General features: G+C 53.3%; 3 protein-coding genes across 3 annotated transcripts; all 3 read right to left on the bottom strand.

Moving 5' to 3' along the window:
- Positions 1–3794: 3794 nt before the first annotated feature.
- On the bottom strand, positions 3795–6801 carry LOC129524365 (protein FAM90A15-like). Its single transcript, XM_055349750.2, has 4 exons — positions 6679–6801; positions 5985–6184; positions 5418–5526; positions 3795–4757 (listed from the first exon to the last, which is right to left on the bottom strand). Exons 1-4 carry the CDS (start codon positions 6799–6801, stop codon positions 3795–3797), a joined length of 1395 nt encoding a protein of 464 aa, XP_055205725.2.
- A 4640-nt stretch (positions 6802–11441) lies between these two features.
- LOC129524364 (protein FAM90A15-like) lies at positions 11442–14448 on the bottom strand. Its single transcript, XM_055349749.2, has 4 exons — positions 14326–14448; positions 13632–13831; positions 13065–13173; positions 11442–12404 (listed from the first exon to the last, which is right to left on the bottom strand). The coding sequence occupies exons 1-4, from the start codon at positions 14446–14448 to the stop codon at positions 11442–11444; spliced, it is 1395 nt and encodes a 464-aa protein (XP_055205724.1).
- A 4640-nt stretch (positions 14449–19088) lies between these two features.
- Positions 19089–22095, bottom strand: LOC134759005 (protein FAM90A15-like). Its single transcript, XM_063708978.1, has 4 exons — positions 21973–22095; positions 21279–21478; positions 20712–20820; positions 19089–20051 (listed from the first exon to the last, which is right to left on the bottom strand). The coding sequence occupies exons 1-4, from the start codon at positions 22093–22095 to the stop codon at positions 19089–19091; spliced, it is 1395 nt and encodes a 464-aa protein (XP_063565048.1).
- Between the last annotated feature and the right edge of the window lie 892 nt (positions 22096–22987).

The raw sequence follows: 22987 nt of genomic DNA, 5'->3' as shown, positions 1-22987 counted from the left end.
TTCTCGTTTCCTGTTCCAAGAATTACTAGTAGCGAGAACACATCCTACCCCACCAGCAAGCCCCAGTGCGATCGGCATCTTTCGGCCTCCTTTGTCTCTTCCTCTCCCCCTCCACCATCCCTCAGGGATTGCGTGAAACAAACAATTGTTCAGTGAAACTAACCTGAAATTACACGTCTACTTTCTTTCCCCGGCTGGCGCTGAGATGGGCAGGTGCTGGAGCAGCCCCGCTGGAAGCGATGCAGCATCCAGGACGACGGAGGAAGGGGCGGAGAGGGACCTCTGCTTTCCAGGCTGCCTTTTATACTGCCTCCGGTCACCTGACGTGGAACGCACCCTAACCTAATCAGTTACCTGTACCTTAATTGCAATTAACTTAATCCAATTACATGACCTGGAAAGGTCTATTTGCACAGCCCACTCTAAGATCATGTCCACTGCTGACAGACATTCTAAAACCTACTTGTACAGCTGCAAGCTTTGAAGAATAGATGTTCCTCATCAGACATGTAACACTGGTGCCTGTACCCCTGTCTTCTTTTCCATCTTTTTTGTTTTTTTGTTTTGTTTTGTTTTAAAAAAAATGTGGTAAAATAGACACCTTTTAATTGGACCACATTTTGTCTATCTCGACGTAGGCCTCAGTGTCATCAAGGAGACTCTCCTTGACATGCAGTCACGGCCATGATCCATCTTCAGAGCTTCTCTTTCTTCCCCAAGGTAAGTCTGTCAGCAGAGAACCGTGACCGCACCCTCATGTGTTTTCTCCCCCAGGAGGCGCTTGGAAACCACCGTGAATTGGACCGCACTGGGAAACACAGATGACGAAAGTCCACAACGCTTTGTCCTTCAGTGCCTGGCTCCTTTTTCAGCTCGTCTTGCGACTCCAGGCATTATGCCTGAAAAGTCTCCCGGACGCCTGTGAGGCTCTAATTCCCTGGGTCCCATTGCCATGTCTCTGGATTTGCGAAGATCCACCGCACCTTCTGTGGAACTCCCGTGTCGGTGAACTTTTGTGCCACGTCCCCTAATTCTGCCCATGGTCGTCTGCACCTGCACGACTTAGGTTCCATGTTCCTTGGACGGGAAGAGACAGGCAGGAGTCGGAATGATGAACCAGCACACTGGGGCATTTTCTCATGTAGCCCAAGTGACCCCATGGTCTTCTCGAGCTTTGGAACCAGTCGCGTCCCCTTTGACACTGCACCCGGCTCCCAGTCTCTCAATCTTGCTGGCCCTCCGGCGATCTCCCGTTGGATGAATTGCTCCTGCTGAAACTCGAGTCCCCTTTGATTTGCGCTTCATTAATTATTCATGATTCAGGTTGGAAGGCCTGCTGACGACCCCCTGTGGCCGTTCTCTGAGCTTTCCTGTCACATCGTTTCCTTCCACGCTCTTTGGTTCCTTATGGTCCTGCTCCTTCTGCTGTCAGAGGAGCAGAGAGTTGATCTTATTGATTCTGGATACGGATACTTTCTAGGTGATCTGGATAATCAAGATAACGACCCTCAACAGCGGCGGAAAGGGAGCAGCCATTTGGTGTGTCTCAGAAAATCCCGCTCAGTTCCGAGGCCTCCTAGATGTGGAATCCTGCTCAGAGTTGTTCCCAGGTCAGAGAATGGAGAGAGCCTGTGCATGATGGGATATCCCTGCCTAGATCTTTTAGTGAGTCTCTACCTCAGCTACTCTTAGGATCAGGGGGAGAACCATGGTGTCAGACATCCGGAAAGAAGACGAGATGAATGTTTTACCTCTGAAGTACATCCCAAATGTGGGAGTTCACTTCAGCTGTGCTGGGGTCCATTTGGCCAGTGAAACTCTGCCTGGTTCATTCGCACATCCGGAAGCCACTTCACGGGGCGCCGTCGCAACTGGAACCACACACTTGGCATCGGCGGTTGAGCCAAATGGGGACTCGTGGTGCAAGCAACGCTCCCCACGTGTTAGCGTGCGTGAGATTCGGTTGGCGGAATTTTACTAGGTGCGTGTTGGTAGAGTGGGGCTGAGGTTTTCTTGCTCCTGTGGATGTATACGAAGTCAAAGGTCCTGCCCAGCACTGCGGTCCCCTCAGTCAACTCTGTTTCGGAGACGTAACGATTTGGATTGCCAACAAGTCAAGAAATGTTCAAGCCCTTGGATGTAGGGTAAAGAAAGAGAGATCAGACTCTCACTGTGTCTATGTAGAAGGGGAAGACATAAGAGACTCCATTTTGAAAAAGACCTGTATTTTAAACAATTGCTTTGCTGAGATGTTGATCATTTGTAGCTTTGCCGCAGCCCCTTTGACCCAACTTGGAGCTCACAAAAACCTGTGTTGTATAAAATCGAGGTTTAAGGGATCTAGGGCTGTGCAGGACGTGCCTTGTTAACCAAATGTTTACAAGCAGTGTACTTGGTAAAAGTCATTGCCATTCTCTAGTCTCAATAAACCAGGGGCGCAATGCACCGTGGAAAGCCACGGGGACCTCTGCCCTTAAAAGCAGGGTATTGTCCAAGGTTTCTCCCCATGTGACAGTCTGAAATATGGCCTCGTGGGATGGGAAAGACCTGACTGTCCCCCAGCCTGACACCCGTAATGGGTCTGTGCTGAGGTGGATTAGTCAAAGAGGAAAGCCTCTTGCAGTTCAGATGGAGGAAGGCCACTGTCTCCTGCTTGCCCCTGGGAACTGAATGTCTCGGTGTAAAGCCCGATCTTACATTTGTTCAACTCTGAGCTCGGAGAAAAGCTGCCCTGTGGCGGGAGGCGAGACATGTTGGCAGTAATGCTGCCTTGTTATTCTTTACTCCGCTGAGATGTTTGGGTGGAGAGAAACATAAATCTGGCCTACGTGCACGTCCAGGCATAGTACCTTCCCTTGAACTTAATAATGATATAGATTCTTTTGCTCACGTGTTTTTTTTTTGTTGTTGTTGTTGACCTTCTCCTTATTATCACCCTGCTCTCCTACTACATTCCTTTTTGCTGAAATAATAAAAATCATAATCAATAAAAACTGAGGGAACTCAGAGGCCGGTGCCGGTGCAGGTCCTTGGTGTGCTGAGTGCCAGTCCCCTGGACCCACTGTTGTCTCCCTATACTTTGTCTCTGTGTCTTATTCCTTTTCTCCGTCTCTCATCCCACCCGACTAGAAACACCCACAGGGGTGGAGGGCCAGGCCACCCCTTCACTTGGAAAATCAGTTAAACACAGACACGGAATGAGAGTCAAAAGACAATATGTCATCTTTTTGAGAATTTTATTCACTTCAAAACAAATTAAACACACATATGTACAAAGGCATTCCAGAGCCCAGTTTTCGAGGCTGAGGAAAGACCCCGAGAGCGCTTTGCACAGCACGCTTCCCAGCGTCCGAAACACTGCTCTCAGGGCGGGGCACAGCGGAAGGGCTGCACCTCTCGGGGTTCCCTAACTTTTCCCTTATTCAGTCATCTAGAGAGCAAATACACAGTAATTCCCCAGTTTCCTGTTGACGTCCCAGCGGAAGTCTGTCTCTTGTGCGTCACGCAGTTTCTGAGGCAACGAATCTCTGGCACGGAAGCTTTCCCTGGCGCGTTTCCGGAGAACCACGCGAACTACAACGTCCCTCACCAGAATTCAATGAGGCAGAGTCCCTGCACCTGCTCCCTGCACCTGCTCCTTGCCTGGCCTGGGCTCCCACATCCACAGAAGCGCCACAGCCGGGGAGCATCGGAGTCACCGCACAGAGTCTGCTCTCTGCTCCGCACTCCTCAGTCCCACAGTCCCCTCCAAGTCACGGGAGCTGGAGGCCAAGGAGCCCCTGCCACCTGCAGTCTCACTCCAGGTCAGAATCGCTGTCCTCTGAGGAGGAGGAAACCTGAAGGTCCTCATAGAGGACGCTCGGTGGGACACGAACACAGGGACCCTCAGACTTCTCTGACACATGAGGGCTCTGAGCGAGGAAGCCTCCCGGCTTCTCAGGAGAGGGAAATGAGGGGGCCGCCAGGAGGCTGGAGCTCCAGCGTCCGTTTTCCAGTCTCTGGAAGAGAACTCTGAGAGGCTGGGCCCCATCATGGCTGGCCGCTGGGTGATGGGACATGGTGCAGGCCTGGGTAGTAGGCAGGCAAGGTCTGCTGTGCGGAGGCTGCCGGTCGACGCTGGGCACCTGGGCCGGTGTCCTCCTGTCCATCTGGGGCGACGTACTTGGTCCAAGTTCGGTTGCGGCTGGCGGAGGTTGGAGATTCTCCGGGGCCCCCAGCTCACCTCCCTGGATGGCGCTTTCGGGGATCTGGAAGGGACCCAGTCTTGGTTTCTTGGGGAAGTTCAGGCAAGCCTGAATCGGAGCCTGGGCAGGTCTCTTGGCTCCTGGCCCGAAGCTGAGATTGGAGCCTAGGCCCAAGCTGTGTGTGGCGGCTGGCGGGCAGGGCTGTGAGGTCACCGCAGGACGTTTGTCTTGCGCCTGGGGTCTGATGGCCTGGAGCGGGCCGTGGGTTCTGGAGGCAGCCTGGGGAACTTCTCGGCAGCCACCCTCAGGGCTGCAGTGTGTCGGCTTCACCACGAGGAGAGGCTCGGGGCCCTGGTGCCTGACGGCAGGCTGAGGGATGTCGGCCGCAGCCCCTGTCTGTCTTTCCTTTGGTCCGAGACTTGAGGAGGAGCTCAGACTGGCTTTTCTGAGGGGAGACAGTGAAGCCAAGACGGAGCCCCTGCCAGACATTTCGGTAGCTGAGCGATCAGCGGGGACAGGGTCCACGCGCGGCCTTTTACTGGTTGTGTGGACCGGCATTGGCCCGCTTGCAACCTGAAAGAGAGGAAACAACACAGGTTAGAAGTAGTTCCTCAGCATGGAGCCAACGTGAAAATCAAGCACATCTAAAGACAAGGTGCACACGCCATGAAATTCTTAGTACAGTATCGACAGGCGGTCCTTGGAAGTAGGACTCCAGCTGAGTGCTGATCAGGACAAGACACATGAAAGATGCGCTCTCGAGCTATGTGTAGCTGATCTAAGCACACCATTGTTCAAAAGATCGCGTCTTGGGCATTAACTGGATCCAAGCGCCTCCACTCAGCCTTCCATGAAGTGGAACGGACTAATGCCCTTCCGAAGGCAGGTTGGTGGCTCAAGGGTACTCGGGACGTCTTCTCTGAACACGTGCATGTTCCTGGGTTTAGCCTTCTCCACGTTTGGGGCCTCTGAGGGACTAATTTCCTCATGCCGCTAGGAACATGTTGTTGGCAGGCTTGCCATAATTGGACAGAAAGGAAGCAACAGGAAATACGGCATCTTCAGATGCCTTCGCCTGCAATCAAATCGACCTGGAAGGATCGTGGAGTCCCTGACCCCAAGAAGGCAAGAAAGAGGGGTTCCCCGATTTCCTCCCGCAGACGGGAAGCTGAAAGGAAATCAAGCAGGGTGACCTAGAGGAGAAAAGGACCAGGGGCCCGGGGTGACACTCACCCTCAGATAATCAGAAGATTCCGTGGATCCTTTTCGATTCGGCAGCGGCTTCTCTGGAGCTTTCCCGGAAAATATGTGGAGGAGAGCCTTCCTCTGCGGGTCTTGTTGCCTGCAGAACGGAAAAAGGTCAGGCCGTGCCCCCTGGTTTTCCGCAGGAGACAGGGAGAACCCCGTCTGGGGCCCAGTCCCACTCCGTGTTTTGTGATACAGAAATGGACATCTGGTGCCCTTTCCGCCTCTGCACCTTCCCTCACGTGCCAACCTTCCCATCCTCCAGGTGGCCCTCTAGGCTTCCCAACTAAGGACTGTGATTTGGATTCCATCGCTTTTCCCTCTGTCGCGGGGAACCTGCACGAAGCGCCCCCGCCTCTCCCCGTCCCTGAATCTCCCAGAGCCAAAGGAGCTCCTGGGTGCGGAACCCCGGAGGACACGGAGCTGCGGCCTATTTCTCTGCAGCGTTCCTTCCCTGGCCCGGAGACGGAAAGGCACACGGTGTGCAGGTGCAGAGACACCATGTCCTTAGGAGGCAGTACCTTAAGGGTGGTGAAAACCCCTCCCACTGCTCACCTTGGTCTCTCTTCCTTCTCTCCCTTATCCTTGTTCAAGGGCCCCGGGTTGGCTTCAACCTGGGGCTTCCATGGTTTCAGGTTTTCCTTCCCTTCCTTTTTCCCCAAGGTCGCTGGAACCAGGGCTGCCTTCCAGCACTTCATGGGGCACCTGGTACTTCTGGCCGTGTGGCCAAAGGCCCCGCAGTTTTTGCACTTGAGCTGTGGGTGGAAAGGAAGTGATGTCAGTGAGGGAGCTGAAGCCACAGGCAGCGATCCCACGTCAACATTGGGACGGATTGTGAATTCAGAGCTGAATAAGGATTCCAAAGAGGGGACACCGGCATGGGGGCCGTTAAGTGCTGGGAGAGTTCGGATACGATGTTCCCTCCCAAAGCCCATGTGACGGAGGAACTCTGAAAGGAAGGACTCAAGGTTCCAAGGGGCACGATGGTGAACCCGATGTCAACAACGCAGCCAAACGTGGCTACACAGGACTCTAAGTAGAAAGAGAGGTTGCCCCCAAGAGTTTCTCAAGGGACCTATCGGGCTGGGGAGAAGGTCCCAAGCCACGCCCACCTTGGATGGGAAAAGCAACCTGGGTGGTGGTGACAGAACTCTTTGGAATCCAACCCAGTCTCCGAGGACCGTGTGACACCCCCTCCCCCCGTCCCCACCCCCACCCCGATACCCAAGAGATCCAGGGCTAGACTTACCCTGGGATCTTCTTCATCGGGCGGGGGAGCCCTTGGCCCAACTGGGGCCCTCCGCTGCTTCTGGAGGGTCTGGGCTCTCACCAGTCTCTTGGCCCAAGATTTGGGGTCCCGACGTGCCATCATCTTCGTCTGCTGGGGGTTTTATGACCGCCTTTTTCAGGGGTTGACTGTTGGGTCACCTGAAACACACACAAACACACACATGTCGATGGTTAAGCACGTTGGATACTCACACACCCACAGGAAGCCACCTGCTAACGCCCTGCCTGTGTGGTCATGAGGAGACCTCACCACCAGTCTGTCAAATCTGTAGAACACAATGTGCTGTGTGCATCCTCGGATATTGTGTGTTCCTCTGCCATGACTACCTAGTCCAAGAGTAAACCTCACCTGCCACAGGGCCCGTGGCCTAGGTATGGGGAGTTGAGCTTTCAACCCCAAACAAACAACTGATTCTGGACACTGGACTTAGGTCTCTCACGATTCACTCCGGTAGAAGACACGGTGATTCTGTCTCCCTTGACGGACAGAATGATCGAAGACACAGGGCATGGCGTGTGCCACCCTTTGGCAGGTCTGTTTGAAGTCAGGGATAAGGGATGCTTCCTGTGACAACTTGAAACGCTACTCTTGCCATTTCATTAGGCCACTTCCAAACACAAATTCATAGAGAGAAGTTACCTTCCTCTCTACCACACTAGCAGGTGATGGTCTTTCCTGTTCTATCTTTTGGCTTTAGCTCCAGCCCTTCTTTATTTATTTTTTTGGTATTTTACGCATACCACACGAATTCATCTGAACTAACGGGGAAGAAGTGCCATATCGTATCGAGGTCTTACACGGCTGAAGGGCAAACCACCCTTTTTTCCAAAGTCCTTTTTCCATTTACCCAGCAATTCAGCATGCTGCAGTACATTTCTTTTCGCATTCCCATCTTGGTCTTATCCCACACGTGGAGACGGATATGTTTTCTCGTTTCCTGTTCCAAGAATTACTAGTAGCGAGAACACATCCTACCCCACCAGCAAGCCCCAGTGCGATCGGCATCTTTCGGCCTCCTTTGTCTCTTCCTCTCCCCCTCCACCATCCCTCAGGGATTGCGTGAAACAAACAATTGTTCAGTGAAACTAACCTGAAATTACACGTCTACTTTCTTTCCCCGGCTGGCGCTGAGATGGGCAGGTGCTGGAGCAGCCCCGCTGGAAGCGATGCAGCATCCAGGACGACGGAGGAAGGGGCGGAGAGGGACCTCTGCTTTCCAGGCTGCCTTTTATACTGCCTCCGGTCACCTGACGTGGAACGCACCCTAACCTAATCAGTTACCTGTACCTTAATTGCAATTAACTTAATCCAATTACATGACCTGGAAAGGTCTATTTGCACAGCCCACTCTAAGATCATGTCCACTGCTGACAGACATTCTAAAACCTACTTGTACAGCTGCAAGCTTTGAAGAATAGATGTTCCTCATCAGACATGTAACACTGGTGCCTGTACCCCTGTCTTCTTTTCCATCTTTTTTGTTTTTTTGTTTTGTTTTGTTTTAAAAAAAATGTGGTAAAATAGACACCTTTTAATTGGACCACATTTTGTCTATCTCGACGTAGGCCTCAGTGTCATCAAGGAGACTCTCCTTGACATGCAGTCACGGCCATGATCCATCTTCAGAGCTTCTCTTTCTTCCCCAAGGTAAGTCTGTCAGCAGAGAACCGTGACCGCACCCTCATGTGTTTTCTCCCCCAGGAGGCGCTTGGAAACCACCGTGAATTGGACCGCACTGGGAAACACAGATGACGAAAGTCCACAACGCTTTGTCCTTCAGTGCCTGGCTCCTTTTTCAGCTCGTCTTGCGACTCCAGGCATTATGCCTGAAAAGTCTCCCGGACGCCTGTGAGGCTCTAATTCCCTGGGTCCCATTGCCATGTCTCTGGATTTGCGAAGATCCACCGCACCTTCTGTGGAACTCCCGTGTCGGTGAACTTTTGTGCCACGTCCCCTAATTCTGCCCATGGTCATCTGCACCTGCACGACTTAGGTTCCATGTTCCTTGGACGGGAAGAGACAGGCAGGAGTCGGAATGATGAACCAGCACACTGGGGCATTTTCTCATGTAGCCCAAGTGACCCCATGGTCTTCTCGAGCTTTGGAACCAGTCGCGTCCCCTTTGACACTGCACCCGGCTCCCAGTCTCTCAATCTTGCTGGCCCTCCGGCGATCTCCCGTTGGATGAATTGCTCCTGCTGAAACTCGAGTCCCCTTTGATTTGCGCTTCATTAATTATTCATGATTCAGGTTGGAAGGCCTGCTGACGACCCCCTGTGGCCGTTCTCTGAGCTTTCCTGTCACATCGTTTCCTTCCACGCTCTTTGGTTCCTTATGGTCCTGCTCCTTCTGCTGTCAGAGGAGCAGAGAGTTGATCTTATTGATTCTGGATACGGATACTTTCTAGGTGATCTGGATAATCAAGATAACGACCCTCAACAGCGGCGGAAAGGGAGCAGCCATTTGGTGTGTCTCAGAAAATCCCGCTCAGTTCCGAGGCCTCCTAGATGTGGAATCCTGCTCAGAGTTGTTCCCAGGTCAGAGAATGGAGAGAGCCTGTGCATGATGGGATATCCCTGCCTAGATCTTTTAGTGAGTCTCTACCTCAGCTACTCTTAGGATCAGGGGGAGAACCATGGTGTCAGACATCCGGAAAGAAGACGAGATGAATGTTTTACCTCTGAAGTACATCCCAAATGTGGGAGTTCACTTCAGCTGTGCTGGGGTCCATTTGGCCAGTGAAACTCTGCCTGGTTCATTCGCACATCCGGAAGCCACTTCACGGGGCGCCGTCGCAACTGGAACCACACACTTGGCATCGGCGGTTGAGCCAAATGGGGACTCGTGGTGCAAGCAACGCTCCCCACGTGTTAGCGTGCGTGAGATTCGGTTGGCGGAATTTTACTAGGTGCGTGTTGGTAGAGTGGGGCTGAGGTTTTCTTGCTCCTGTGGATGTATACGAAGTCAAAGGTCCTGCCCAGCACTGCGGTCCCCTCAGTCAACTCTGTTTCGGAGACGTAACGATTTGGATTGCCAACAAGTCAAGAAATGTTCAAGCCCTTGGATGTAGGGTAAAGAAAGAGAGATCAGACTCTCACTGTGTCTATGTAGAAGGGGAAGACATAAGAGACTCCATTTTGAAAAAGACCTGTATTTTAAACAATTGCTTTGCTGAGATGTTGATCATTTGTAGCTTTGCCGCAGCCCCTTTGACCCAACTTGGAGCTCACAAAAACCTGTGTTGTATAAAATCGAGGTTTAAGGGATCTAGGGCTGTGCAGGACGTGCCTTGTTAACCAAATGTTTACAAGCAGTGTACTTGGTAAAAGTCATTGCCATTCTCTAGTCTCAATAAACCAGGGGCGCAATGCACCGTGGAAAGCCACGGGGACCTCTGCCCTTAAAAGCAGGGTATTGTCCAAGGTTTCTCCCCATGTGACAGTCTGAAATATGGCCTCGTGGGATGGGAAAGACCTGACTGTCCCCCAGCCTGACACCCGTAATGGGTCTGTGCTGAGGTGGATTAGTCAAAGAGGAAAGCCTCTTGCAGTTCAGATGGAGGAAGGCCACTGTCTCCTGCTTGCCCCTGGGAACTGAATGTCTCGGTGTAAAGCCCGATCTTACATTTGTTCAACTCTGAGCTCGGAGAAAAGCTGCCCTGTGGCGGGAGGCGAGACATGTTGGCAGTAATGCTGCCTTGTTATTCTTTACTCCGCTGAGATGTTTGGGTGGAGAGAAACATAAATCTGGCCTACGTGCACGTCCAGGCATAGTACCTTCCCTTGAACTTAATAATGATATAGATTCTTTTGCTCACGTGTTTTTTTTTTGTTGTTGTTGTTGACCTTCTCCTTATTATCACCCTGCTCTCCTACTACATTCCTTTTTGCTGAAATAATAAAAATCATAATCAATAAAAACTGAGGGAACTCAGAGGCCGGTGCCGGTGCAGGTCCTTGGTGTGCTGAGTGCCAGTCCCCTGGACCCACTGTTGTCTCCCTATACTTTGTCTCTGTGTCTTATTCCTTTTCTCCGTCTCTCATCCCACCCGACTAGAAACACCCACAGGGGTGGAGGGCCAGGCCACCCCTTCACTTGGAAAATCAGTTAAACACAGACACGGAATGAGAGTCAAAAGACAATATGTCATCTTTTTGAGAATTTTATTCACTTCAAAACAAATTAAACACACATATGTACAAAGGCATTCCAGAGCCCAGTTTTCGAGGCTGAGGAAAGACCCCGAGAGCGCTTTGCACAGCACGCTTCCCAGCGTCCGAAACACTGCTCTCAGGGCGGGGCACAGCGGAAGGGCTGCACCTCTCGGGGTTCCCTAACTTTTCCCTTATTCAGTCATCTAGAGAGCAAATACACAGTAATTCCCCAGTTTCCTGTTGACGTCCCAGCGGAAGTCTGTCTCTTGTGCGTCACGCAGTTTCTGAGGCAACGAATCTCTGGCACGGAAGCTTTCCCTGGCGCGTTTCCGGAGAACCACGCGAACTACAACGTCCCTCACCAGAATTCAATGAGGCAGAGTCCCTGCACCTGCTCCCTGCACCTGCTCCTTGCCTGGCCTGGGCTCCCACATCCACAGAAGCGCCACAGCCGGGGAGCATCGGAGTCACCGCACAGAGTCTGCTCTCTGCTCCGCACTCCTCAGTCCCACAGTCCCCTCCAAGTCACGGGAGCTGGAGGCCAAGGAGCCCCTGCCACCTGCAGTCTCACTCCAGGTCAGAATCGCTGTCCTCTGAGGAGGAGGAAACCTGAAGGTCCTCATAGAGGACGCTCGGTGGGACACGAACACAGGGACCCTCAGACTTCTCTGACACATGAGGGCTCTGAGCGAGGAAGCCTCCCGGCTTCTCAGGAGAGGGAAATGAGGGGGCCGCCAGGAGGCTGGAGCTCCAGCGTCCGTTTTCCAGTCTCTGGAAGAGAACTCTGAGAGGCTGGGCCCCATCATGGCTGGCCGCTGGGTGATGGGACATGGTGCAGGCCTGGGTAGTAGGCAGGCAAGGTCTGCTGTGCGGAGGCTGCCGGTCGACGCTGGGCACCTGGGCCGGTGTCCTCCTGTCCATCTGGGGCGACGTACTTGGTCCAAGTTCGGTTGCGGCTGGCGGAGGTTGGAGATTCTCCGGGGCCCCCAGCTCACCTCCCTGGATGGCGCTTTCGGGGATCTGGAAGGGACCCAGTCTTGGTTTCTTGGGGAAGTTCAGGCAAGCCTGAATCGGAGCCTGGGCAGGTCTCTTGGCTCCTGGCCCGAAGCTGAGATTGGAGCCTAGGCCCAAGCTGTGTGTGGCGGCTGGCGGGCAGGGCTGTGAGGTCACCGCAGGACGTTTGTCTTGCGCCTGGGGTCTGATGGCCTGGAGCGGGCCGTGGGTTCTGGAGGCAGCCTGGGGAACTTCTCGGCAGCCACCCTCAGGGCTGCAGTGTGTCGGCTTCACCACGAGGAGAGGCTCGGGGCCCTGGTGCCTGACGGCAGGCTGAGGGATGTCGGCCGCAGCCCCTGTCTGTCTTTCCTTTGGTCCGAGACTTGAGGAGGAGCTCAGACTGGCTTTTCTGAGGGGAGACAGTGAAGCCAAGACGGAGCCCCTGCCAGACATTTCGGTAGCTGAGCGATCAGCGGGGACAGGGTCCACGCGCGGCCTTTTACTGGTTGTGTGGACCGGCATTGGCCCGCTTGCAACCTGAAAGAGAGGAAACAACACAGGTTAGAAGTAGTTCCTCAGCATGGAGCCAACGTGAAAATCAAGCACATCTAAAGACAAGGTGCACACGCCATGAAATTCTTAGTACAGTATCGACAGGCGGTCCTTGGAAGTAGGACTCCAGCTGAGTGCTGATCAGGACAAGACACATGAAAGATGCGCTCTCGAGCTATGTGTAGCTGATCTAAGCACACCATTGTTCAAAAGATCGCGTCTTGGGCATTAACTGGATCCAAGCGCCTCCACTCAGCCTTCCATGAAGTGGAACGGACTAATGCCCTTCCGAAGGCAGGTTGGTGGCTCAAGGGTACTCGGGACGTCTTCTCTGAACACGTGCATGTTCCTGGGTTTAGCCTTCTCCACGTTTGGGGCCTCTGAGGGACTAATTTCCTCATGCCGCTAGGAACATGTTGTTGGCAGGCTTGCCATAATTGGACAGAAAGGAAGCAACAGGAAATACGGCATCTTCAGATGCCTTCGCCTGCAATCAAATCGACCAGGAAGGATCGTGGAGTCCCTGACCCCAAGAAGGCAAGAAAGAGGGGTTCCCCGATTTCCTCCCGCAGACGGGAAGCTGAAAGGAAATCAAGCAGGGTGACCTAGAGGAGAAAAGGACCAGGGGCCCGGGGTGACACTCACCCTCAGATAATCAGAAGATTCCGTGGATCCTTTTCGATTCGGCAGCGGCTTCTCTGGAGGTTTCCCGGAAAATATGTGGAGGAGAGCCTTCCTCTGCGGGTCTTGTTGCCTGCAGAACGGAAAAAGGTCAGGCCGTGCCCCCTGGTTTTCCGCAGGAGACAGGGAGAACCCCGTCTGGGGCCCAGTCCCACTCCGTGTTTTGTGATACAGAAATGGACATCTGGTGCCCTTTCCGCCTCTGCACCTTCCCTCACGTGCCAACCTTCCCATCCTCCAGGTGGCCCTCTAGGCTTCCCAACTAAGGACTGTGATTTGGATTCCATCGCTTTTCCCTCTGTCGCGGGGAACCTGCACGAAGCGCCCCCGCCTCTCCCCGTCCCTGAATCTCCCAGAGCCAAAGGAGCTCCTGGGTGCGGAACCCCGGAGGACACGGAGCTGCGGCCTATTTCTCTGCAGCGTTCCTTCCCTGGCCCGGAGACGGAAAGGCACACGGTGTGCAGGTGCAGAGACACCATGTCCTTAGGAGGCAGTACCCTAAGGGTGGTGAAAACCCCTCCCACTGCTCACCTTGGTCTCTCTTCCTTCTCTCCCTTATCCTTGTTCAAGGGCCCCGGGTTGGCTTCAACCTGGGGCTTCCATGGTTTCAGGTTTTCCTTCCCTTCCTTTTTCCCCAAGGTCGCTGGAACCAGGGCTGCCTTCCAGCACTTCATGGGGCACCTGGTACTTCTGGCCGTGTGGCCAAAGGCCCCGCAGTTTTTGCACTTGAGCTGTGGGTGGAAAGGAAGTGATGTCAGTGAGGGAGCTGAAGCCACAGGCAGCGATCCCACGTCAACATTGGGACGGATTGTGAATTCAGAGCTGAATAAGGATTCCAAAGAGGGGACACCGGCATGGGGGCCGTTAAGTGCTGGGAGAGTTCGGATACGATGTTCCCTCCCAAAGCCCATGTGACGGAGGAACTCTGAAAGGAAGGACTCAAGGTTCCAAGGGGCACGATGGTGAACCCGATGTCAACAACGCAGCCAAACGTGGCTACACAGGACTCTAAGTAGAAAGAGAGGTTGCCCCCAAGAGTTTCTCAAGGGACCTATCGGGCTGGGGAGAAGGTCCCAAGCCACGCCCACCTTGGATGGGAAAAGCAACCTGGGTGGTGGTGACAGAACTCTTTGGAATCCAACCCAGTCTCCGAGGACCGTGTGACACCCCCTCCCCCCGTCCCCACCCCCACCCCGATACCCAAGAGATCCAGGGCTAGACTTACCCTGGGATCTTCTTCATCGGGCGGGGGAGCCCTTGGCCCAACTGGGGCCCTCCGCTGCTTCTGGAGGGTCTGGGCTCTCACCAGTCTCTTGGCCCAAGATTTGGGGTCCCGACGTGCCATCATCTTCGTCTGCTGGGGGTTTTATGACCGCCTTTTTCAGGGGTTGACTGTTGGGTCACCTGAAACACACACAAACACACACATGTCGATGGTTAAGCACGTTGGATACTCACACACCCACAGGAAGCCACCTGCTAACGCCCTGCCTGTGTGGTCATGAGGAGACCTCACCACCAGTCTGTCAAATCTGTAGAACACAATGTGCTGTGTGCATCCTCGGATATTGTGTGTTCCTCTGCCATGACTACCTAGTCCAAGAGTAAACCTCACCTGCCACAGGGCCCGTGGCCTAGGTATGGGGAGTTGAGCTTTCAACCCCAAACAAACAACTGATTCTGGACACTGGACTTAGGTCTCTCACGATTCACTCCGGTAGAAGACACGGTGATTCTGTCTCCCTTGACGGACAGAATGATCGAAGACACAGGGCATGGCGTGTGCCACCCTTTGGCAGGTCTGTTTGAAGTCAGGGATAAGGGATGCTTCCTGTGACAACTTGAAACGCTACTCTTGCCATTTCATTAGGCCACTTCCAAACACAAATTCATAGAGAGAAGTTACCTTCCTCTCTACCACACTAGCAGGTGATGGTCTTTCCTGTTCTATCTTTTGGCTTTAGCTCCAGCCCCTCTTTATTTATTTTTTTGGTATTTTACGCATACCACACGAATTCATCTGAACTAACGGGGAAGAAGTGCCATATCGTATCGAGGTCTTACACGGCTGAAGGGCAAACCACCCTTTTTTCCAAAGTCCTTTTTCCATTTACCCAGCAATTCAGCATGCTGCAGTACATTTCTTTTCGCATTCCCATCTTGGTCTTATCCCACACGTGGAGACGGATATGTTTTCTCGTTTCCTGTTCCAAGAATTACTAGTAGCGAGAACACATCCTACCCCACCAGCAAGCCCCAGTGCGATCGGCATCTTTCGGCCTCCTTTGTCTCTTCCTCCCCCGCTCCACCATCCCTCAGGGATTGCGTGAAACAAACAATTGTTCAGTGAAACTAACCTGAAATTACACGTCTACTTTCTTTCCCCGGCTGGCGCTGAGATGGGTAGGTGCTGGAGCAGCCCCGCTGGAAGCGATGCAGCATCCAGGACGACGGAGGAAGGGGCGGAGAGGGACCTCTGCTTTCCAGGCTGCCTTTTATACTGCCTCCGGTCACCTGACGTGGAACGCACCCTAACCTAATCAGTTACCTGTACCTTAATTGCAATTAACTTAATCCAATTACATGACCTGGAAAGGTCTATTTGCACAGCCCACTCTAAGATCATGTCCACTGCTGACAGACATTCTAAAACCTACTTGTACAGCTGCAAGCTTTGAAGAATAGATGTTCCTCATCAGACATGTAACACTGGTGCCTGTACCCCTGTCTTCTTTTCCATCTTTTTTGTTTTTTTGTTTTGTTTTGTTTTAAAAAAAATGTGGTAAAATAGACACCTTTTAATTGGACCACATTTTGTCTATCTCGACGTAGGCCTCAGTGTCATCAAGGAGACTCTCCTTGACATGCAGTCACGGCCATGATCCATCTTCAGAGCTTCTCTTTCTTCCCCAAGGTAAGTCTGTCAGCAGAGAACCGTGACCGCACCCTCATGTGTTTTCTCCCCCAGGAGGCGCTTGGAAACCACCGTGAATTGGACCGCACTGGGAAACACAGATGACGAAAGTCCACAACGCTTTGTCCTTCAGTGCCTGGCTCCTTTTTCAGCTCGTCTTGCGACTCCAGGCATTATTCCTGAAAAGTCTCCCGGACGCCTGTGAGGCTCTAATTCCCTGGGTCCCATTGCCATGTCTCTGGATTTGCGAAGATCCACCGCACCTTCTGTGGAACTCCCGTGTCGGTGAACTTTTGTGCCACGTCCCCTAATTCTGCCCATGGTCATCTGCACCTGCACGACTTAGGTTCCATGTTCCTTGGACGGGAAGAGACAGGCAGGAGTCGGAATGATGAACCAGCACACTGGGGCATTTTCTCATGTAGCCCAAGTGACCCCATGGTCTTCTCGAGCTTTGGAACCAGTCGCGTCCCCTTTGACACTGCACCCGGCTCCCAGTCTCTCAATCTTGCTGGCCCTCCGGCGATCTCCCGTTGGATGAATTGCTCCTGCTGAAACTCGAGTCCCCTTTGATTTGCGCTTCATTAATTATTCATGATTCAGGTTGGAAGGCCTGCTGACGACCCCCTGTGGCCGTTCTCTGAGCTTTCCTGTCACATCGTTTCCTTCCACGCTCTTTGGTTCCTTATGGTCCTGCTCCTTCTGCTGTCAGAGGAGCAGAGAGTTGATCTTATTGATTCTGGATACGGATACTTTCTAGGTGATCTGGATAATCAAGATAACGACCCTCAACAGCGGCGGAAAGGGAGCAGCCATTTGGTGTGTCTCAGAAAATCCCGCTCAGTTCCGAGGCCTCCTAGATGTGGAATCCTGCTCAGAGTTGTTCCCAGGTCAGAGAATGGAGAGAGCCTGTGCATGATGGGATATCCCTGCCTAGATCTTTTAGTGAGTCTCTACCTCAGCTACTCTTAGGATCAGGGGGAGAACCATGGTGTCAGACATCCGGAAAGAAGACGAGATGAATGTTTTACCTCTGAAGTACATCCCAAATGTGGGAGTTCACTTCAGCTGTGCTGGGGTCCATTTGGCCAGTGAAACTCTGCCTGGTTCATTCGCACATCCGGAAGCCACTTCACGGGGCGCCGTCGCAACTGGAACCACACACTTGGCATCGGCGGTTGAGCCAAATGGGGACTCGTGGTGCAAGCAACGCTCCCCACGTGTTAGCGTGCGTGAGATTCGGTTGGCGGAATTTTACTAGGTGCGTGTTGGTAGAGTGGGGCTGAGGTTTTCTTGCTCCTGTGGATGTATACGAAGTCAAAGGTCCTGCCCAGCACTGCGGTCCCCTCAGTCAACTCTGTTTCAGAGACGTAACGATTTGGATTGCCAACAAGTCAAGAAATGTTCAAGCCCTTGGATGTAGGGTAAAGAAAGAGAGATCAGACTCTCACTGTGTCTATGTAGAAGGGGAAGACATAAGAGACTCCATTTTGAAAAAGACCTGTATTTTAAACAATTGCTTTGCTGAGATGTTGATCATTTGTAGCTTTGCCGCAGCCCCTTTGACCCAACTTGGAGCTCACAAAAACCTGTGTTGTATAAAATCGAGGTTTAAGGGATCTAGGGCTGTGCAGGACGTGCCTTGTTAACCAAATGTTTACAAGCAGTGTACTTGGTAAAAGTCATTGCCATTCTCTAGTCTCAATAAACCAGGGGCGCAATGCACCGTGGAAAGCCACGGGGACCTCTGCCCTTAAAAGCAGGGTATTGTCCAAGGTTTCTCCCCATGTGACAGTCTGAAATATGGCTTCGTGGGATGGGAAAGACCTGACTGTCCCCCAGCCTGACACCCGTAATGGGTCTGTGCTGAGGTGGATTAGTCAAAGAGGAAAGCCTCTTGCAGTTCAGATGGAGGAAGGCCACTGTCTCCTGCTTGCCCCTGGGAACTGAATGTCTCGGTGTAAAGCCCGATCTTACATTTGTTCAACTCTGAGCTCGGAGAAAAGCTGCCCTGTGGCGGGAGGCGAGACATGTTGGCAGTAATGCTGCCTTGTTATTCTTTACTCCGCTGAGATGTTTGGGTGGAGAGAAACATAAATCTGGCCTACGTGCACGTCCAGGCATAGTACCTTCCCTTGAACTTAATAATGATATAGATTCTTTTGCTCACGTGTTTTTTTTTTTTTGTTGTTGTTGACCTTCTCCTTATTATCACCCTGCTCTCCTACTACATTCCTTTTTGCTGAAATAATAAAAATCATAATCAATAAAAACTGAGGGAACTCAGAGGCCGGTGCCGGTGCAGGTCCTTGGTGTGCTGAGTGCCAGTCCCCTGGACCCACTGTTGTCTCCCTATACTTTGTCTCTGTGTCTTATTCCTTTTCTCCGTCTCTCATCCCACCCGACTAGAAACACCCACAGGGGTGGAGGGCCAGGCCACCCCTTCACTTGGAAAATCAGTTAAACACAGACACGGAATGAGAGTCAAAAGACAATATGTCATCTTTTTGAGAATTTTATTCACTTCAAAACAAATTAAACACACATATGTACAAAGGCATTCCAGAGCCCAGTTTTCGAGGCTGAGGAAAGACCCCGAGAGCGCTTTGCACAGCACGCTTCCCAGCGTCCGAAACACTGCTCTCAGGGCGGGGCACAGCGGAAGGGCTGCACCTCTCGGGGTTCCCTAACTTTTCCCTTATTCAGTCATCTAGAGAGCAAATACACAGTAATTCCCCAGTTTCCTGTTGACGTCCCAGCGGAAGTCTGTCTCTTGTGCGTCACGCAGTTTCTGAGGCAACGAATCTCTGGCACGGAAGCTTTCCCTGGCGCGTTTCCGGAGAACCACGCGAACTACAACGTCCCTCACCAGAATTCAATGAGGCAGAGTCCCTGCACCTGCTCCCTGCACCTGCTCCTTGCCTGGCCCGGGCTCCCACATCCACAGAAGCGCCACAGCCGGGGAGCATCGGAGTCACCGCACAGAGTCTGCTCTCTGCTCCGCACTCCTCAGTCCCACAGTCCCCTCCAAGTCACGGGAGCTGGAGGCCAAGGAGCCCCTGCCACCTGCAGTCTCACTCCAGGTCAGAATCGCTGTCCTCTGAGGAGGAGGAAACCTGAAGGTCCTCATAGAGGACGCTCGGTGGGACACGAACACAGGGACCCTCAGACTTCTCTGACACATGAGGGCTCTGAGCGAGGAAGCCTCCCGGCTTCTCAGGAGAGGGAAATGAGGGGGCCGCCAGGAGGCTGGAGCTCCAGCGTCCGTTTTCCAGTCTCTGGAAGAGAACTCTGAGAGGCTGGGCCCCATCATGGCTGGCCGCTGGGTGATGGGACATGGTGCAGGCCTGGGTAGTAGGCAGGCAAGGTCTGCTGTGCGGAGGCTGCCGGTCGACGCTGGGCACCTGGGCCGGTGTCCTCCTGTCCATCTGGGGCGACGTACTTGGTCCAAGTTCGGTTGCGGCTGGCGGAGGTTGGAGATTCTCCGGGGCCCCCAGCTCACCTCCCTGGATGGCGCTTTCGGGGATCTGGAAGGGACCCAGTCTTGGTTTCTTGGGGAAGTTCAGGCAAGCCTGAATCGGAGCCTGGGCAGGTCTCTTGGCTCCTGGCCCGAAGCTGAGATTGGAGCCTAGGCCCAAGCTGTGTGTGGCGGCTGGCGGGCAGGGCTGTGAGGTCACCGCAGGACGTTTGTCTTGCGCCTGGGGTCTGATGGCCTGGAGCGGGCCGTGGGTTCTGGAGGCAGCCTGGGGAACTTCTCGGCAGCCACCCTCAGGGCTGCAGTGTGTCGGCTTCACCACGAGGAGAGGCTCGGGGCCCTGGTGCCTGACGGCAGGCTGAGGGATGTCGGCCGCAGCCCCTGTCTGTCTTTCCTTTGGTCCGAGACTTGAGGAGGAGCTCAGACTGGCTTTTCTGAGGGGAGACAGTGAAGCCAAGACGGAGCCCCTGCCAGACATTTCGGTAGCTGAGCGATCAGCGGGGACAGGGTCCACGCGCGGCCTTTTACTGGTTGTGTGGACCGGCATTGGCCCGCTTGCAACCTGAAAGAGAGGAAACAACACAGGTTAGAAGTAGTTCCTCAGCATGGAGCCAACGTGAAAATCAAGCACATCTAAAGACAAGGTGCACACGCCATGAAATTCTTAGTACAGTATCGACAGGCGGTCCTTGGAAGTAGGACTCCAGCTGAGTGCTGATCAGGACAAGACACATGAAAGATGCGCTCTCGAGCTATGTGTAGCTGATCTAAGCACACCATTGTTCAAAAGATCGCGTCTTGGGCATTAACTGGATCCAAGCGCCTCCACTCAGCCTTCCATGAAGTGGAACGGACTAATGCCCTTCCGAAGGCAGGTTGGTGGCTCAAGGGTACTCGGGACGTCTTCTCTGAACACGTGCATGTTCCTGGGTTTAGCCTTCTCCACGTTTGGGGCCTCTGAGGGACTAATTTCCTCATGCCGCTAGGAACATGTTGTTGGCAGGCTTGCCATAATTGGACAGAAAGGAAGCAACAGGAAATACGGCATCTTCAGATGCCTTCGCCTGCAATCAAATCGACCTGGAAGGATCGTGGAGTCCCTGACCCCAAGAAGGCAAGAAAGAGGGGTTCCCCGATTTCCTCCCGCAGACGGGAAGCTGAAAGGAAATCAAGCAGGGTGACCTAGAGGAGAAAAGGACCAGGGGCCCGGGGTGACACTCACCCTCAGATAATCAGAAGATTCCGTGGATCCTTTTCGATTCGGCAGCGGCTTCTCTGGAGCTTTCCCGGAAAATATGTGGAGGAGAGCCTTCCTCTGCGGGTCTTGTTGCCTGCAGAACGGAAAAAGGTCAGGCCGTGCCCCCTGGTTTTCCGCAGGAGACAGGGAGAACCCCGTCTGGGGCCCAGTCCCACTCCGTGTTTTGTGATACAGAAATGGACATCTGGTGCCCTTTCCGCCTCTGCACCTTCCCTCACGTGCCAACCTTCCCATCCTCCAGGTGGCCCTCTAGGCTTCCCAACTAAGGACTGTGATTTGGATTCCATCGCTTTTCCCTCTGTCGCGGGGAACCTGCACGAAGCGCCCCCGCCTCTCCCCGTCCCTGAATCTCCCAGAGCCAAAGGAGCTCCTGGGTGCGGAACCCCGGAGGACACGGAGCTGCGGCCTATTTCTCTGCAGCGTTCCTTCCCTGGCCCGGAGACGGAAAGGCACACGGTGTGCAGGTGCAGAGACACCATGTCCTTAGGAGGCAGTACCCTAAGGGTGGTGAAAACCCCTCCCACTGCTCACCTTGGTCTCTCTTCCTTCTCTCCCTTATCCTTGTTCAAGGGCCCCGGGTTGGCTTCAACCTGGGGCTTCCATGGTTTCAGGTTTTCCTTCCCTTCCTTTTTCCCCAAGGTCGCTGGAACCAGGGCTGCCTTCCAGCACTTCATGGGGCACCTGGTACTTCTGGCCGTGTGGCCAAAGGCCCCGCAGTTTTTGCACTTGAGCTGTGGGTGGAAAGGAAGTGATGTCAGTGAGGGAGCTGAAGCCACAGGCAGCGATCCCACGTCAACATTGGGACGGATTGTGAATTCAGAGCTGAATAAGGATTCCAAAGAGGGGACACCGGCATGGGGGCCGTTAAGTGCTGGGAGAGTTCGGATACGATGTTCCCTCCCAAAGCCCATGTGACGGAGGAACTCTGAAAGGAAGGACTCAAGGTTCCAAGGGGCACGATGGTGAACCCGATGTCAACAACGCAGCCAAACGTGGCTACACAGGACTCTAAGTAGAAAGAGAGGTTGCCCCCAAGAGTTTCTCAAGGGACCTATCGGGCTGGGGAGAAGGTCCCAAGCCACGCCCACCTTGGATGGGAAAAGCAACCTGGGTGGTGGTGACAGAACTCTTTGGAATCCAACCCAGTCTCCGAGGACCGTGTGACACCCCCTCCCCCCGTCCCCACCCCCACCCCGATACCCAAGAGATCCAGGGCTAGACTTACCCTGGGATCTTCTTCATCGGGCGGGGGAGCCCTTGGCCCAACTGGGGCCCTCCGCTGCTTCTGGAGGGTCTGGGCTCTCACCAGTCTCTTGGCCCAAGATTTGGGGTCCCGACGTGCCATCATCTTCGTCTGCTGGGGGTTTTATGACCGCCTTTTTCAGGGGTTGACTGTTGGGTCACCTGAAACACACACAAACACACACATGTCGATGGTTAAGCACGTTGGATACTCACACACCCACAGGAAGCCACCTGCTAACGCCCTGCCTGTGTGGTCATGAGGAGACCTCACCACCAGTCTGTCAAATCTGTAGAACACAATGTGCTGTGTGCATCCTCGGATATTGTGTGTTCCTCTGCCATGACTACCTAGTCCAAGAGTAAACCTCACCTGCCACAGGGCCCGTGGCCTAGGTATGGGGAGTTGAGCTTTCAACCCCAAACAAACAACTGATTCTGGACACTGGACTTAGGTCTCTCACGATTCACTCCGGTAGAAGACACGGTGATTCTGTCTCCCTTGACGGACAGAATGATCGAAGACACAGGGCATGGCGTGTGCCACCCTTTGGCAGGTCTGTTTGAAGTCAGGGATAAGGGATGCTTCCTGTGAGAACTTGAAACGCTACTCTTGCCATTTCATTAGGCCACTTCCAAACACAAATTCATAGAGAGAAGTTACCTTCCTCTCTACCACACTAGCAGGTGATGGTCTTTCCTGTTCTATCTTTTGGCTTTAGCTCCAGCCCTTCTTTATTTATTTTTTTGGTATTTTACGCATACCACACGAATTCATCTGAACTAACGGGGAAGAAGTGCCATATCGTATCGAGGTCTTACACGGCTGAAGGGCAAACCACCCTTTTTTCCAAAGTCCTTTTTCCATTTACCCAGCAATTCAGCATGCTGCAGTACATTTCTTTTCGCATTCCCATCTTGGTCTTATCCCACACGTGGAGACGGATATGTTTTCTCGTTTCCTGTTCCAAGAATTACTAGTAGCGAGAACACATCCT

The sequence above is a fragment of the Gorilla gorilla genome, chromosome 7, assembly GCF_029281585.2.
Source record: "Gorilla gorilla gorilla isolate KB3781 chromosome 7, NHGRI_mGorGor1-v2.1_pri, whole genome shotgun sequence".
Taxonomy (NCBI): domain Eukaryota; kingdom Metazoa; phylum Chordata; class Mammalia; order Primates; family Hominidae; genus Gorilla; species Gorilla gorilla.
The sequence above is the reverse complement of the archived record's forward strand: the minus strand, read 5'-3'. Positions and strand labels throughout refer to the sequence as shown.